The 15,268-nt window shown below is 38.5% G+C and overlaps 1 protein-coding gene across 1 annotated transcript; it reads right to left on the bottom strand.

The window, feature by feature from the left end:
* Nucleotides 1-933: 933 nt before the first annotated feature.
* Nucleotides 934-14,118, bottom strand: LOC129066928 (vascular non-inflammatory molecule 3-like). Its single transcript, XM_054568647.1, is given in 8 exon segments — nucleotides 934-1,061; nucleotides 1,730-1,904; nucleotides 2,867-2,997; nucleotides 3,000-3,149; nucleotides 3,152-3,229; nucleotides 4,159-4,449; nucleotides 6,610-6,803; nucleotides 14,105-14,118. Coding segments are annotated over 8 exon segments (1,161 nt in total).
* Nucleotides 14,119-15,268: the final 1,150 nt, after the last annotated feature.

Genomic DNA, 15,268 nt, shown 5'->3' on the forward strand with positions numbered 1-15,268 from the left:
GGTAGAGAGATTGCCCATATACCCCCTGTTTCTACACATGCACAGCCTCTCCCATTGTCAATATCTTCCACCAGAGTGGTCCATTTATTACAAATAATGAAAACATCATAATTACCCAAAGTCCATAGTCTACTCTAGGCTTCACTTTTGGTGTTGTACATCCAATGGGTTTGGACAAATGTGTAATGACATGTATCCATCAATATGGCATCTTACAGAGTAATTTCACTACCCCCAAATCCTCTATGCTCTGCATACTTATCCCTCCTTCCCCCTCCCCCATCCAACTCATGGCAACCACTGATGCTTACTGTCTCCATAGTTTTGCCTTTTCCAGAAAGTTATATAGTTGGAATCAGATGGTATGTATCGCTTTGGTTTGGCTTCTTTCCCTTGGTATTATGCATTTAAATTTCCTCCATGTCTTTTCATGGCTTGATAGCTCCTTTCTTTTAATCACTAAATTATATTCCATTGTCTGAATGTACCACAGTTTATTTATTTATCCATTCATCTACTGAAAGATACCTCGCTTGCTTCCAAATTTTGGCAATTATGAACAAAGGTGCTCTAAACAAACAAAAAAAAAGAAACAACATTTGCATACATTAGAGCAATTACCATAACAAGATTTTTCTAGGCTTTCCTCCCATTTAAATAGAGGTTCTACTGTACATATATATACTTACACATACTTAAATGCATCTACATGGAACATGAATGCAGCTTCTATTAATGAGTATGTGCTAATCAAATATGTAAAATGTGAAATTTGTGCACACATCTATTGTTTCTTCAGTCTTTGTTGTTTCAACAAATTTATGCTAGCTCTTATAAACAGATGCTAAGGTCTCTCTCTCTCTCCTTTTTTTCCTTTTCTTTTTCTCCCTCCTTTTGTCAGGCTAATCCTGAAAGAGTGCTGGTAAAAGGGGATCATTCTAATTTCCCTGGCCCCTGCCCTAATTCCAGAGAGTCCTCCTTGAACACTCTTCCATACAGGGCCATAGCTAAGACAGGCAAAGGGGCTCCGCTTCTGCTCTTCAGACGTCCGTCTCTTGAAACCTGATCAAAGAAAGCAAAGGATTAACTCCTGTGCAGGGCTTGGTTTCCAGCCCGCATGCCTTTTCTGGCAAAATCACTCTAAAAGCAGCATAAAATAGTCAAAAGCACACAAGATTTGGTGTCAGAAGACCCATGTTTCAGATCCATAGTTCTAATAGCAGAGGGACCTTATATGAAAATGCAGCAAATAAATCTATTTCACAGGGGTTAAATAAGATAATGTATAAAAAAGAATTCTTTTAACTCATGAAACACTATGCAGAGTATTGATTATTACTGTCATTGTTACAACTTCTCAAAATAACATACACATGCAGTAAATTGTGGATGTCTTATTTAATGAGTTTAACTTGGACTTTCCACCCCATGCACGTAAGAACATTAGTTGCCAGCCACTATCCACAATCGATACTTTCATTTTACTTTCTCCATAATCTTAAGGCTGCCCTGGAGCTCAAAATCATATTTATGTAGGAAAATGAACTTCAAACTCTCCATCACACCTTAAAGACAATCTAGAACCACATTTGTCTTACACATATCTTTAAAGAGTTGCTTGTGTAATGCAAGACAGAAAATTGCAATATTGACTGATCATTTTTAAGATTTTCATTGTGTCAGTCTACCTCATCTGTTCAAAGAAATTTGTCATCCTGAAAACCTCCTATCTCATAATGCGTTTGGGGGGCAAGCTGAGTCCCACTTAGAGTGATCTGTGGAAAAACATAACTCGTTCCAAATGTGCCACTGAGGGAGAATTCTTCAAACTTGGTAAAAGCAGATCCAATGGGCTCCCCACAAGTTCTCAGGTCAGTAGTTTGACACTTCAGTAACGTGTATATCTATGTAGGCAAAGAAAATAAAAGTGGCGAAAAATCTTGGGAATGTCTTCTCAGCAAAAAGAAAAAAATTCAATGAATAGAGTAATGTTTGTTAGGTTGTCTCGTAAGCAGAATTTTTCAAATTGCAGGTCATAACCTATTAGTGAATCCTAAAATCAATTTAGTGGATCAGAATTAGCTCTTTTTTTTTTCCAATGAAGCAAAATGGAATAGACTAAAATTTAAAAAATCAGAGTGCATTGTACATAATTATAGCTTTTCTAATTTGAATTTTTTCATAAATATTTGTTTCAATTAAATATCTTTTTTTCCAATTAATTAATTTTATTGTTCTGTCAGTTATTGTACCATACACTTTTAAGCCTACTATTACTAAGCACATATATGTTCATGGTCATTAAATCTTGTTGGTCTCTCTTTTTTTTTTTTCCAAATACATTTGTCTCTGCCTTACCCCCACCACTATCCCATGCCCCCTCCTCCCCCAACCCTTCCCCCTTGGTTTTGTCCATGAGACCTTGCTATATGGTCTTTGACTTTCCCCTTCCCTTCCTTTTCCCCCGCTAAATATCTTTTCTAACTCAATCACACATCTTGACTACACTGGGCCATGATGTAAAATGGGCCTCTTACTGTGTGCTTTAGTTGAAGACACTTTGAAAAACACTGCTCCAAAGTAACGGGCAAAAAAAGAGAATACATGGAATTTGCTCCTTTTAAAACTTGAAACTGGCCTGCTGAGAACTAATCAATCTGCTTTACGTTTTTACCTTGCAACCAAGAGAACTAATTCTACTCTTTCTAAGACTGAACAAATCAAGTGTTGGGGAAATGTGTAGTTCAGTGATAAATGTAACATTGTTCCAATGAACTGAATCCAGCACAATTTTTAAAGAAATAAAATGATGGCCTAGAAGAATAACTAATAAAGAAGCCACCCTAACATATTCAAGCATATCCACCTGCAGGTAATATTGGCCTTCTACTGTGAGCAGTCCATCAAAAGCTCCCAGTGCGTACATCTTACCTGCTCGCTTCTCAGACATCTTGTAAGTTAAGTGACAGCACAGGTCTTTCTGGCAAACGGTGTGCTTCTCTTAAGCTCAGTGAAGGTGAACTCATCAAAATAAAACATCCCAGGAAAGTCCGACTGTTCAGATGAGAACTGCTGGATGCCTTTGGCATAAGCATTCCAGCCAACAGGTGCAGGGTAGGAGGGTTCACTTTGAGGCCAGGACTTCATGCTGAGAGCAACAGCTGGCCGCTCTCTGTTTCCACGTCATAGTGACACACCTTGACTGCTTCAGGCATGTAGATTCCACTCCTGATGGACGACATAAAGAAACACAAGGATTCCTTTCAAATTTTACATGGTGACAAACTAATAAAATCATTCCCATAAGAAATTAAATAAAAAGTTACAAAAGCAAAAGGATTTTCAAGATAGGTAAGGAGATAGCTGATGTGTTGGCACAAGTTTCAATTTGACTCTGTCACTCTGTTGGCACTGAAATGATTTGGATGGACTTTTTCCTTCTTCCCTCTCTCCTTCCCTCCCTCTCTCCCTTCCTTCCTTTTTTCTTAAGCTATCCTTTTTCTAGCCAATTTAAAAACAAACTAGAAAGTTCTCCAAACATGAGGAATAACTGTAGCTCTGCACTGACCTATTGAATTTATTTGTTTGAGATTCTTCATCTGGATCAATGAATAACAAAGCAGTCAAGAGAGGTGCCTGCATTACCTTGAGCACGGATAGTTCAAGGTGGGGGAAAAGTACGTTTACATTGAGTATGTGAAACACAGAGTTTATTCTTGTATTATTGTTTATTGATTATTTTATTATTTTCCATGCAAACAGCTATAAACCTACTTTTCCCCACCCTGTATAAAAGAAACTCCAAAAACCTGATCAACTCTAAAGTGATTTGATCACCTCAATAACATTTATTTCAATATCTCTAATGGACACTGGCTGCAAAGTTCTCTAGATCTGGCTTTGATTTGATTTTTTATGTTCCTTCACTTTTTAACTCCAATTTTCCCTCATGCTATTTTGAGACAATAATGTTTGCATTCTTCTTTACTCTAGAGATAATATTCCATTTAAGGAATGCTGGGATAGAAACCCTTGCATTTATCAATTTTGTGACATTAGGGTTAATAAAACAATCATTAAAGAAAAGCGTAGCTTGACAATCAGTAAAGACTTCCTAAGACTGTCACTGCCAGTTGGTGCATGTCAGGTGTGAGTTACCTGTCATATGCTCGGTGGCATTGTGGGCATTTGCTGCAAGCAGGTTAACTCTCATGCCTCTGGCCCATGACGAGTGGAAGGGGACAGCTGAGAGGAGGGGCAGCGTGTTGCCCCATGCCGTAGGGAAGAGAACACTGTCAACTTGAAACTTTTCCACCACGACTACAGCCGGATCATGAGAAAAAATGTCAAAGCAAGTGAAAATGTCAAACTTCCCAAAAAGAGTGTCAAAAGTCCCAAATTCTGAATCTTTGGGGAAATCAAACTGAATTTCATGTGCAAAAAGATTGTTCTGTTAACAATAAGCAAAGAAGGGGAAAATTAGTAAGAACACTGCCAAATAGATGTGATCAATACCCATAAACTCTTTCTTCCATGAATGCTGATGTACATATTTAAAACTGTTACATAAATATGTATAAATCATACCCAGTATTCATACCCAATATATTGTCTATGAATTTTTTCACTGTGACATTAATCAAAAACCCATTTTTCCACAACCAACAAATGAATCAATGAGATTATGTCTATAAATGATATTTAGAAGGTTACCATTCCTGTCTTAAATTCATAGGTTGAATTTTGAATCTGACAAATTTTGGACTGTTTTTCACTGTACTCCTTGAGCACCAACAGCACCGCCCATGCAAAGCCTGACATGTTAATAAAACTAACTTTGCCATGCTTCCCTATTATACTTCTAGGTTTATGTAAGTGAAGTAGATTTAAAATTAATTTGTATCCTGCTAATTTGCTGAATTCATTTACTAGTTCTAGTAGTTTCTTGGTGCAATCTTTGAGGTTTTCTATGTACAGTATCATGTCATCTGCAAGTAAAAAGACAGTTTTACTTCTTCCTTTCCAATGTGGATGCCTTTTACTTTGTCTTCTTGTGTGATTGCTGTGGCTAGGAATTCCAGTACTATGTTGAATAAGAGAGGTGAAAGTGGACATCCCTGTCTTGTTCCTGATCTTAATGGGAACACTTGAAGTTTTGACCTATTGAGTATGATGCTGACAGTGGATTTGTCATATATGGCCTTTATTATATTTAGATATGTTCCCTCTATTCCCACTTTGCTGAGAGTTTTTATCATAAATGGGTGCTGGATTTTATCAAATGCTTTTCCTGCCTCTACTGATATGATCATGTGGTTTTTATCTTTCATTTTGTTTATGTGGTGAATCACATTTATTGATTTGTGAATGGTGTACTAACCTTACATTCCCAGAATAATCCCACTTAATCATGGTGTATGAGCTTTTTGATGCATTTGTTTTGAATATTTGTTAATCTTGGTTATCTTTTCCAAGAACCATCTTTTAGTTTCATTGATATTTTGTATTTTTTTAGACTCTGTATTGTTTATTTCTGTTCTGATCTTTATTATTTTCTTCTTCTACTCATTTTAATTTATAGACAATGTAATAGCTAGACCTTGTTAGTTAGTAAGCCATTAATAATTCTTTTTTCAGCCTGATTATTGCTACAAAACTCCACTTCACCTGGACACAAGGGTGCAGCATATGCTTAGCTCAGGATTTTATTTGGCCTGATTGTGCATATGTGTGCTCTCTGACAACAGCCCTCTCCCCTCAGTGAGCTCCTGCACCCTCCCTCAGTGGTAGCCCGTCCACTCCACAGGGATCCGCTCAATGAATGCATGTGTCCTAATTGGAGTCAAGCACAATGGGGTTTTTGCAGGGTTCCTTAGTGAAAGAAATACACTCTTCCTCTGGACTTTGTTGCTATAAGGATGTGAGCTTCTTAGTATATAAGAGTGTATCCTATTCCATACACTCTTGATATCCTATTCTTTACACTTTTCCTCTGAACTTTGTTGCTACAAGGATGTAGTTTATAAAAAGATGGTTAGCCTTAAAAAAACACAACAATACTGCAACATAGGACTAAGAGAGCTGGAGGACTGGGTGATATCGTTTGAGCTTCTAAGGGACAGACTACATCTGAAACAAGACTTACCCTTTCTACTTTTTAAGTATATAAGCAAGGAAATTCCATTGGGGTGGGTTAAATCAATTTCAATTGGGATCTTCTATTATTGTATTGCAATTAAAAAAAGTTATAATGAAATGAATGACTAAAGTTTCTTACAAAATATTAAAAAATTGGACCAAAAAATTAACTCTAGAATTAAATCATCATTGAAACAGAGTATTTCTCCTTCTTTCTCAGAGAATATTAAAAAGTTAATGAAACTATTATTATTACTCTTTAATATTCTGCCATATTCCATTTTGTTACTAATTTAGATTCAGAACCCTTTATGAAACCAAAGTAAATTTAATTCTTTTTCAACTAAAATGTAATAATTAAGAAATGTGTTCAAAACAGGTCTCTCACCAACATTCGACAGACAAGTTGCATGCATAGCAAAAACAAACAGAAGAAGTAAATCAAGTGTAGCTAAGATACAAATAATTCTCACCTATGGTAGTGTGTCACCAGCCTACCCTCAGAATCAAACACCACATCAGTGTTGTATTGGTTATGACCATGAGAGGGACACTGGGGGTCACTGGCATTGCACTGTTTCTTGTCCCCAATATTTGCCACCATGTAGATAGAGTTGTCCTTGGCCAGGCAGCTGAGACTTTCTTGTACTGGAGCATAGCCAAACCTAGTTCAATAGATGTTGCTTTAAACTTAATATATTTTAGTAATTTCTGAACTTTCAAAGTGATACTTTATTTGCCTATTAGCTATAATCTAACAGCTCTAGGTTAAGAATCAACAGAAAAGATATAAAAACTCACATGCTATATAATCTTCATTTTTTTGAGAGCTAATCTATTTTATTGTGCCAGGCTCCAGATTGAAGTGAGAGACAGAAGCACAGAAAAGATGGTGGAAGAAGAAAAGAAAGAAGAAAAAAGCACACTCCCTTATAAAGTGCTCCAGAAAGGCAAATAAGGGCTTGAAATGTAACAAACTCTTCTAATGGGGAGGACCTTTTCTACAATATGAGCCATAGTCTTACTAGGAGGCAATAAATATTGAGAGTTGGCCTGATATAAATCATCTTCTATAGAGAACAAATGCAGCATTTTGTACTGGATTTTTTTTTTTTTTTTTTTGAAAGAAGAAGAAGAAAGAAAATAAAAGGGAAGGAAAAGCACTTCACTATTATGGCTCAGTTTTTTCATGCAAACTAATAGCTTCGTTTCTGCCTTAGAGGGCCCTTGTGAAAAACCCTGAGATAAATGCAGGCTACAAAATTGCTTTTCAAAGCAATGCCAAATCCATTCACATTTCCATTACTTGTCTAGGATATTTGTCTTAGAAATAAGAAGGGATTGGGATGATGAAATAGGTAGAATGATAGCTGACTTCAAGTACTGTACTTGGAAGGCCCTAATCTGAAAATGAGTCATGGACATTAACATACAAAGACCAAAGAAAGTTATAGAGAAATTTTAGCAGAAAATAAGATAAAAATTTTTAGTAACCAAAACACACTGTCAAAGAAGGGAATTTACTAGTCACTGGAAATTTCAAATATAATATAGTACAGCCAGGCCCTCAGAGGACATTCAGTTAGCATGGATCAATGGAAATCGGTGTGTTGAATTCCAGCTGTGCTAATTACCAATTATGGAAACTTGAGCCTTCTTTTTTTTAAAAAAAATCCTCATTTAAGGACATACTTATTGCTTTTAGAGAAAGGGGAGAAGAAGAAGAGAGATGGGGAGAGAAACATCAGAGCAAGAGAGAAACGAGTGTCAGTTGCCTCTCATACATGCCCTCACTGGGAACAGAACCGGAAACCTAAGCATGTGCCCTGACTGGGAATCAACCCCCCGGCCTGTTGGTTTACCAAACCATGCTCCAACTAACGGAAACACATTGGCCAGGGCCCTTAAACCTCCTTTCATTCTCATATTTAAGATGGAAATAGTCATACCTGCTACATAAACTGAATAAGATAATGTGCATAGTGTACCAGGTACAGCTCCTGGGACCAAATAGGTGTTCAACAAATATGTAATAGCTATTGTGGATTTTGTAACTGCAAGAAGACAGCCTCATAAATTGATGACTTAATTGCATTAGAGGCTGTTCAGGCTCTCTCTGTGATCTCTCAGCTTTTTTGCAATTAATGTTGAGCTGATCTTTGACCAGAAAGTAGAGCTTCATGACCATTATTTTAGACCATTTCTTTTATTTTCAGGAAAAATAAGGCATATTGTCCACATTCATATTTACTAAGACATTTAATAAAATTATAATATAATTTGTTTAATTTTCCTTTTCTTGGCTAAATAATTAGGGTAGGTTAATATTTCCCATTAGCTCCTCATGAGGGAAGCCCAAGGAAGCATAGGATATGTCAGTATTCTAACAACTCACATACTGATAGCTTCCTTATAAGCATATTGCAGGCATCAGCAGTTCCAGTTCTTGCTTGTACAAGAAACATCCCCCATGATTTTGGTTGACGTGGGTTGCCCAACTGCAGCAGTTTGGCTGTCACTGACCTGTTCCAGGACACTGATATATAAGGACTAGCAAGGATACTGCCTATATCAGAAACATTTTTTGTAATGAATTTTTAAATAACTTGCAATGTGCATTTATTTCATAAGGAAACACCCTAAGGCTGTGCTATTTCTAAGCCCTAGGCAGGCTCTTTCTTTGAGCCCAGTGTGGCTTCCCTCCTCTCCTTTTCTTGCACATTGTCCTCTATGGAGCAACTGCCGCCCACTGTTTTTTAGGTTATTGTACCTAAAACTAGCAGAAGAATAGTGCCAAGCCTTCAAAATATCCCTGAAGAAAAGAGCACAGAGCCTTTGCATTTAGAGGTGTTGTGTAACTCACTACGCAGAATTAGATCAGGAAAACAAAAACAAGGAAACACATTTGTCCAAGTGATGGTATCCAGCTCAAAGCACTTTGAGCCAAAAATGAAAAGGAAAGGAAAAAACTCCTTGGCTCACATATCTGGACAGTCTGGTGGAATACAGGTCAGGTAAAAATCTGAATGCAGGTGCTGGAGTTATGTCTTCACAGTTCTCTGGCTCAGCTCTTCTTGGCCTTCATTCTTAGAAACTCTTTTCAGTTCGCAGTCACGAGCGTATGTTCTCTTTGTAGAGTTTCCTGTTAGTCAGCTGGGCAACTCCTTGGCTAACTGCCTGCTGAGTAGCCCAGCACCCAGGAATAGACAAGAGTTACACATAGTGACTATGTTATTCACTCAGCTTTTATTGCATGCAGGTTCACTCAAAGTAGAATATCAATAGTCATTAATATCCTACTCACATTCTAACAATCTAAGACAAATATAACACATATACCCAGCAATCAGTGGGGAATAACAAAGATGAATCCCAGAGTCTCAGTTTGCAGGTCTGAGAGGCTGAGCACAGTGGGCAAGGGAGTTGTCAGCATCTTGTTAGGAAGGATCCTCAGAGACAGATGGGCAGCAGGGCAGACGGAGTCCTCAGTCCAGTGGGGCAGAACCTCCTGCGGCCGATGCCCAGGGAGAGCAGCGTACCATGCAGCAGCACTCTGGAGCGTGGAGCTTGGCTGTCTCAGCAGTGGTCAGAAGCCTGCCTCTCTCATACCTTGAAAGTGGTGCTCTCCACCCTCCTGGGTCTCTTGATAAGTGTCTTGGCACCCTGATGCCAAGTGGGGAATTTCCCCAGGAGCCTATCCAAGGGTGGTCCCACTCTACAGAGATGGCTGTTCTGATCACATGTGCAGGTATCTTAGGTGTGTCTCCTTGCCATATGTGTCTGCTCTTACATAGGTAGTTTTTCTCTTGAACCAAAGTGTCATAGCTGACTGGCAGCCATCTTGGTTGACATGAGTAAATCTACTTTGTTTGATATACTTTATGCTATTTTGAGCGGACCAACACCATTTTATGGGTCTTGCTCTCCACATTAGTGAAGATGGCTTCTGGGGGCTGCAGATTTACATGGTTCTTGAGTCTCTGATTCAGAAGGGAGGGATTCTTTTTTAATTGCTTTTATCATCAAAAGTCCTAGGGAGGATTCTCACCAATGTGGCTTCACACAAGTACTCAGCGCTGCACAAATCTCTGTCCTTGCAGTTCTAGTCCATGACCAGCAAAGTTTGGACACATACTGGAGCTAAGAGGGGTGATCTCCAACCCCAACCACATGAAGGAGTTCCCTTTAATAAAGAAGAGAGAGAGAAGGCCTGGCAGAGACAAACAAGTAACATTCACCTCAAGAAATAAAAGTTTCTGAGAGTAATTCTGATTCCCTTAATCATTTGGCCTTTTATTCCTGAGAGAATGAAGGCCTAAAATGGCAATGAAGGAAAAACTCACATTTCTGAAGACTTTTGAACCCCTTGACATCTATTCTACATATGCCTTTTCCTTCCTTCTTAGTCCTTTTATGCTTTCAGTTAACTTCTTATACTTCCACTTTATCATCTTTTATAGAATATTTGGATTTCTTTTAAATCAGTGAGCTATTTGATCAACAAGTAGGTTCTTAACCATAAGACATGTTAGGACTTGACAGTAAGACATCCTTCTGTCCTCCAACTACATGCTTCCTACTTCTATTTTCATTCAGTCCAAAGTATATTTATATTAGATGTCTCTCAGCAGGAGTGATTATAAGCAATTGCTTTCATGTCATATCCAAACAACACTGCTCTCATTAATTCACGGATGTGTTCTATACATCACCAAAATCTACACATCACATGTGCTTGTTTGATTTCACATCTGGTCATATTGGAGATGTGCTCTGATCAACAAATCAATGAAACATTTTCATTTCTTCCACTAGGGTCTATAGAGCAGACACCCATTCTGGGCATCCATTCTTTCTGTTCTTAGTAATTTTTTCAGTTCATTCAGCACCTTTGTTCTAGGCACTGTGATATATATTAGCAATACATCAAAAATGAATAAGCCTGGATTCTGTCACCAAGAAACTCTTTTAATGGTAAACATATCAGGTATGTGATTGACTAATTAATAGCATGAAGTGTACTGTGTTCCACACAGCACAAAGGTAGCTGTTTTCCGTTTACCTGTACTTATTACTGTCTTAGGAAAGTTATTGAATTAGTTGGACTGGGATCAAATAATTAGTTAATAAGTACTTCTCTACTTATTAGGTATATCAACCTTGGGAAACTTACCCAACTCCCTGAACTTCAGTGTTATCATTTATAAAATGAGGTTAATAGTACTTAGTGATACCATAAGGGTTATAAAAATTTATAATGGATTTAAAGTCCTATAGATATAAAATATGTTAGACTTTACATTCATTTCTTTAAAAGCTATTGTTTTCTATATTTTTATGATAGATTTACTTAGCTCTGGCTTTTGAGCTCTAGAAAATAAAAACTTATCGATAACATAGAAGTTGCTATAGTAGATTTCTTAATCGCAATTAAGACATGCCAAATGTGGATATATAAGATGATGAAATCAAACAACCAAGCCACCTAAAATACATTTTATATTAAATAGGATGGCAAAATCATTAAAGTAAATTACTGTCCTCATAAAGTTGCCTCTGAAAATCTTCATTTTAACCTTCTGGACTTTAAATATTTTATATGTCTGTTATGTCTGCTTTTAATTTACAAAGCCTTCAGCACACTAGTCATTATAAGTAACTGTATTAAAATGTATACTTCATGGGTATTTTTATTTATCATAAAAAGAGTATTGGCCTCCTTTTTTTTGCCTTTTTTCTCTTTGTCCAAAAGGGTGAAAAGTTCAGTGAGTCTATCAGAAACAACATGTATAAGACTTATAATTGTCAATTGCTTAAAATGTTTTCATTATATATTAATTCCATCAAAGATTAAAATTATAATGTAAAATGACTTTGATATAAAAAGTCCTTATGCTCCAGCTAATGGGCTGAAATTCAAGCATTCAGTAGGAATAGACAAAAGTACAGTATTAAAATATTAACTTCTGAGAAAAAAGATGAAAACTATGTAAGAAGAACAGAGTAGAAATGGGTTATAACTGATCATACCTATGATTCAATCCAATTTTTTTTTTTCAAATCATTTGTCTCTGCCTACCCCCTACCACTTTCCCTTGCCCCCTCCATCCCTCCCTCCCTCCCTCCCTCCCCTCTTCCCCTTTGGTTTTGTCCATGAGTCCTTGCTATATGTTCCTTGACTTTCCCCTTCCCTTCCTTTTCCTCCGCCCCTCCTCCCTCCTTCCCTCTTGTCTCTATTGGTTTCTTTTCCTTTCAGTGTTGCTGGTCTTATTTTCCTTGCATCTTTGTATTGTTGGTTAGGTTCCGCTTATAGGTGAGATCATATGGTATTTGTCTTTCGCCCCCTGGCTTATTTCGCTTAGCATAATGCTCTCCAGCAAATTTTTTAATTGAATTTATTGGAGTGGCTTTGGTTAATAAGATTATATAGGTTTCAGGTGTACAATTTTATAACACATCATCTGTCAATGGTACTGTGTGTACACCACCCCAAGTCAAGTCTCCTTCCATCACCATTTATTCCCCCTTTACCCTCATCTACCTCCCCCACCCACCTTTCCCTCTGGTAATCACTATACTGTTGTCTGTGTCTCCAGGGGATTTTTTGTTTTGTTTTGCTTGCTTAATCCATTCGCGTTTTTCACCCAATCCCCTCCCCTCTGACAGGAATCAGTCTGTTCCATCCATATTTACATAAATAATATGTCACAAACGTCTTGAAAACAGGTAAACTTAAATCACTCAGTTCATCCTTATTTTCACTTTAATGTATCTTCAGGTGGCTTGAAAATTTTCTAAGACACTGTTGAAATATCCTCTTTCACACTCCAAATATGTTCTGTTTCCAACTGTAGTAACTCAAGAAATACTCTTAACAGTTGTTACTGTTCCTGCATTCAAATGTTTTTCAAGAATGCTTTTGTTAGAAGTGCCTGTGTGACTGAGTGTGTGTGTGTGTGTGTGTGTGTGTGTGTGTGTGAACCATGTGAACCTAAACAGTCATCTGCCCTCAGACTTCTTTCAGAACACTATCATCTAGAGAATATGTGGGTGAGATGAACAGAATGGAGTTAGAAGTGTGAGTGGAATTTAGGAAAGATGTCAGAAAGAAATAATAGCACTGGAAATCTGTCGCACTGCGCGGTGGCTATAGGGGCGTGCCACCGTCGGGGAGCACCGCAGAGAGCACAGCACTCCCTGAAACCTGAGGGAAACCGGCTGGGGCCCGCTGAGGTGGGAGCAGGGCTCTGAAACCCTCAGAGCCCCATCCCGGGGTTGTCACGGATAAAGGGGAATAAACACAAAATGCTGCAAACACTTCTCTGCTTGCCAGGAGAGCAGACGCGGGTACATCCCTCCTACTAGAGAAGGCCTTGGCACATCCCCCTGGTGGGAAAGGCCCCGTTGCCCTTTGTTCCAAGGCTTTTATTGAAAAACTTATCAGTAGGACTAGGCAACAGGAATGCATACATATATGTTACATTAGCATGTTAAGTTTCACAGAAAACAGATACCTTTAAGAAAAGAAGTGGCAGGAGTTTACTGATTTACATGGGTCCGAGAGAAGACCAGTCTAAACAAAAGAGAATGAAAACAAGGGCAAGCTCCTTAATGATAGAGGGCAAGGGGTGTAAATAATGTGAAGGTCCTTTGCAGCATGAGCTGACCAGAGATATGAGGGAGGAACAGAGCACACTCTAAAGAATTTACTTTTAGGCCTGATTACCCTGGCAACCGCCAGATCTGATCTAGGGCTGTTTTTCCTGCACTGTTGGCCAGGCAGGGGGAGGGAACCACCAAGGGCTAAGGAGACTGCTTTTTAGCTATAATGAGGACTCTGGCCGTGTCCAAGCCAAGCTTAGAGGTGTGGGGGCCTCTTTGCCCCTTCTCTGTGTCCGCCATTTCTTATCTGCAGCCCCGTCAGCCAACGCCTGCCTTAGGTTGCCCCTCCCCCGAGGGGTCTTACCTGTCATTGGCCATTGACCCTCATAAGGCAAAGCAGAGGGGCAGGGGCCGCGCCCTTGCCCAGGGGAACAGGTCAAGTCACCTCAGGAGCCTGTTTCTCCAGGGTTTCCTGATTATTTCCGGCCTTGGGGCCTTTTAGCCCGTTGGCAGGGTTATAGCTCCTGAGACCAGGCCCGGCATTTCCTAACAGAAATCATTCAAAGGAATGAGCAATGCCATGAAAACGGGTCAGAATGCAAAGAAGTAAAAAGTAGAAAGTACAGGCAGTGATACTTGCAAAGTAGGCTGTGTGTATATCACAAATTACTGGAATAGATCCTATCAGAGTGGCAAATGTCACAGACTGGCATAGAGAACAGAGAGAATACATAGATCAGTGTCCCAGTACTTAGTTCTTGAAACATGACATGAAATCAACAAATGCTACCTGAATGAAAGAAAAAAAGAAAGAGAGTGCTGAGAAAAGGCTGAAGCTGAGGCTTTATAATACAGAGAACTGTAACCGGGGAAGTTGAAAGAGAACATTTCAGAAAAAAACCTGGTGAAAGCCAAATAGGTGAAAATTGGAACGCTGTTTACTCCCTCCAAAACCACAGGAAAATTTTAAGGTGAAACGGAAAGATGGTTATCAAAGGAACTGAACTCTGACAGTAGACTATTTAGAAACTAAAGATCTGCTACCTCAAGTGCATTTCCGTAAATCAAAGCCAAATCACACTATGCTTGAGTTGTTTGGTAAAATCAAATGTGCATGTGTGAAAACCACTGAGGAGAAATGGTTTAAAATGCTATGTCGCAAGCAATTTTACGATCGAATTACATATGTACTCTTTCATTTCCTTGGGACTTGGTATTGTTTGGTATTGCTTTTGTTTTTTAATGAATTGTATACCTGAGACCTCTAAGTGTGAATCAGGGGGGAAAACTGTCCCTTAGAGTCTGTGAGGAGCTCCTTGCTTATTTCTTTCTCAAAACAGAGGGTTTAGGGTCAGCTGCTGACTTTCCAGTTTAACTTTTTGAAGTGAAATATCATTGCCCAAGTGTCACAATACACACAGCAATGCCATTGCATAATGTCTAACTTTTTCAAGTAAACCTTGCAAATCGGAAATTCTCCATGTTTGATGAGAAGATACCAGAATGCAATTTTGGAGGTTATGTGATT

Source organism: Pteronotus mesoamericanus, unplaced genomic scaffold, assembly GCF_021234165.1.
Source record: "Pteronotus mesoamericanus isolate MK-2021 breed Mesoamerican mustached bat unplaced genomic scaffold, CSHL_Meso_final contig_20, whole genome shotgun sequence".
Classification (NCBI taxonomy): Eukaryota; Metazoa; Chordata; class Mammalia; order Chiroptera; family Mormoopidae; genus Pteronotus; species Pteronotus mesoamericanus.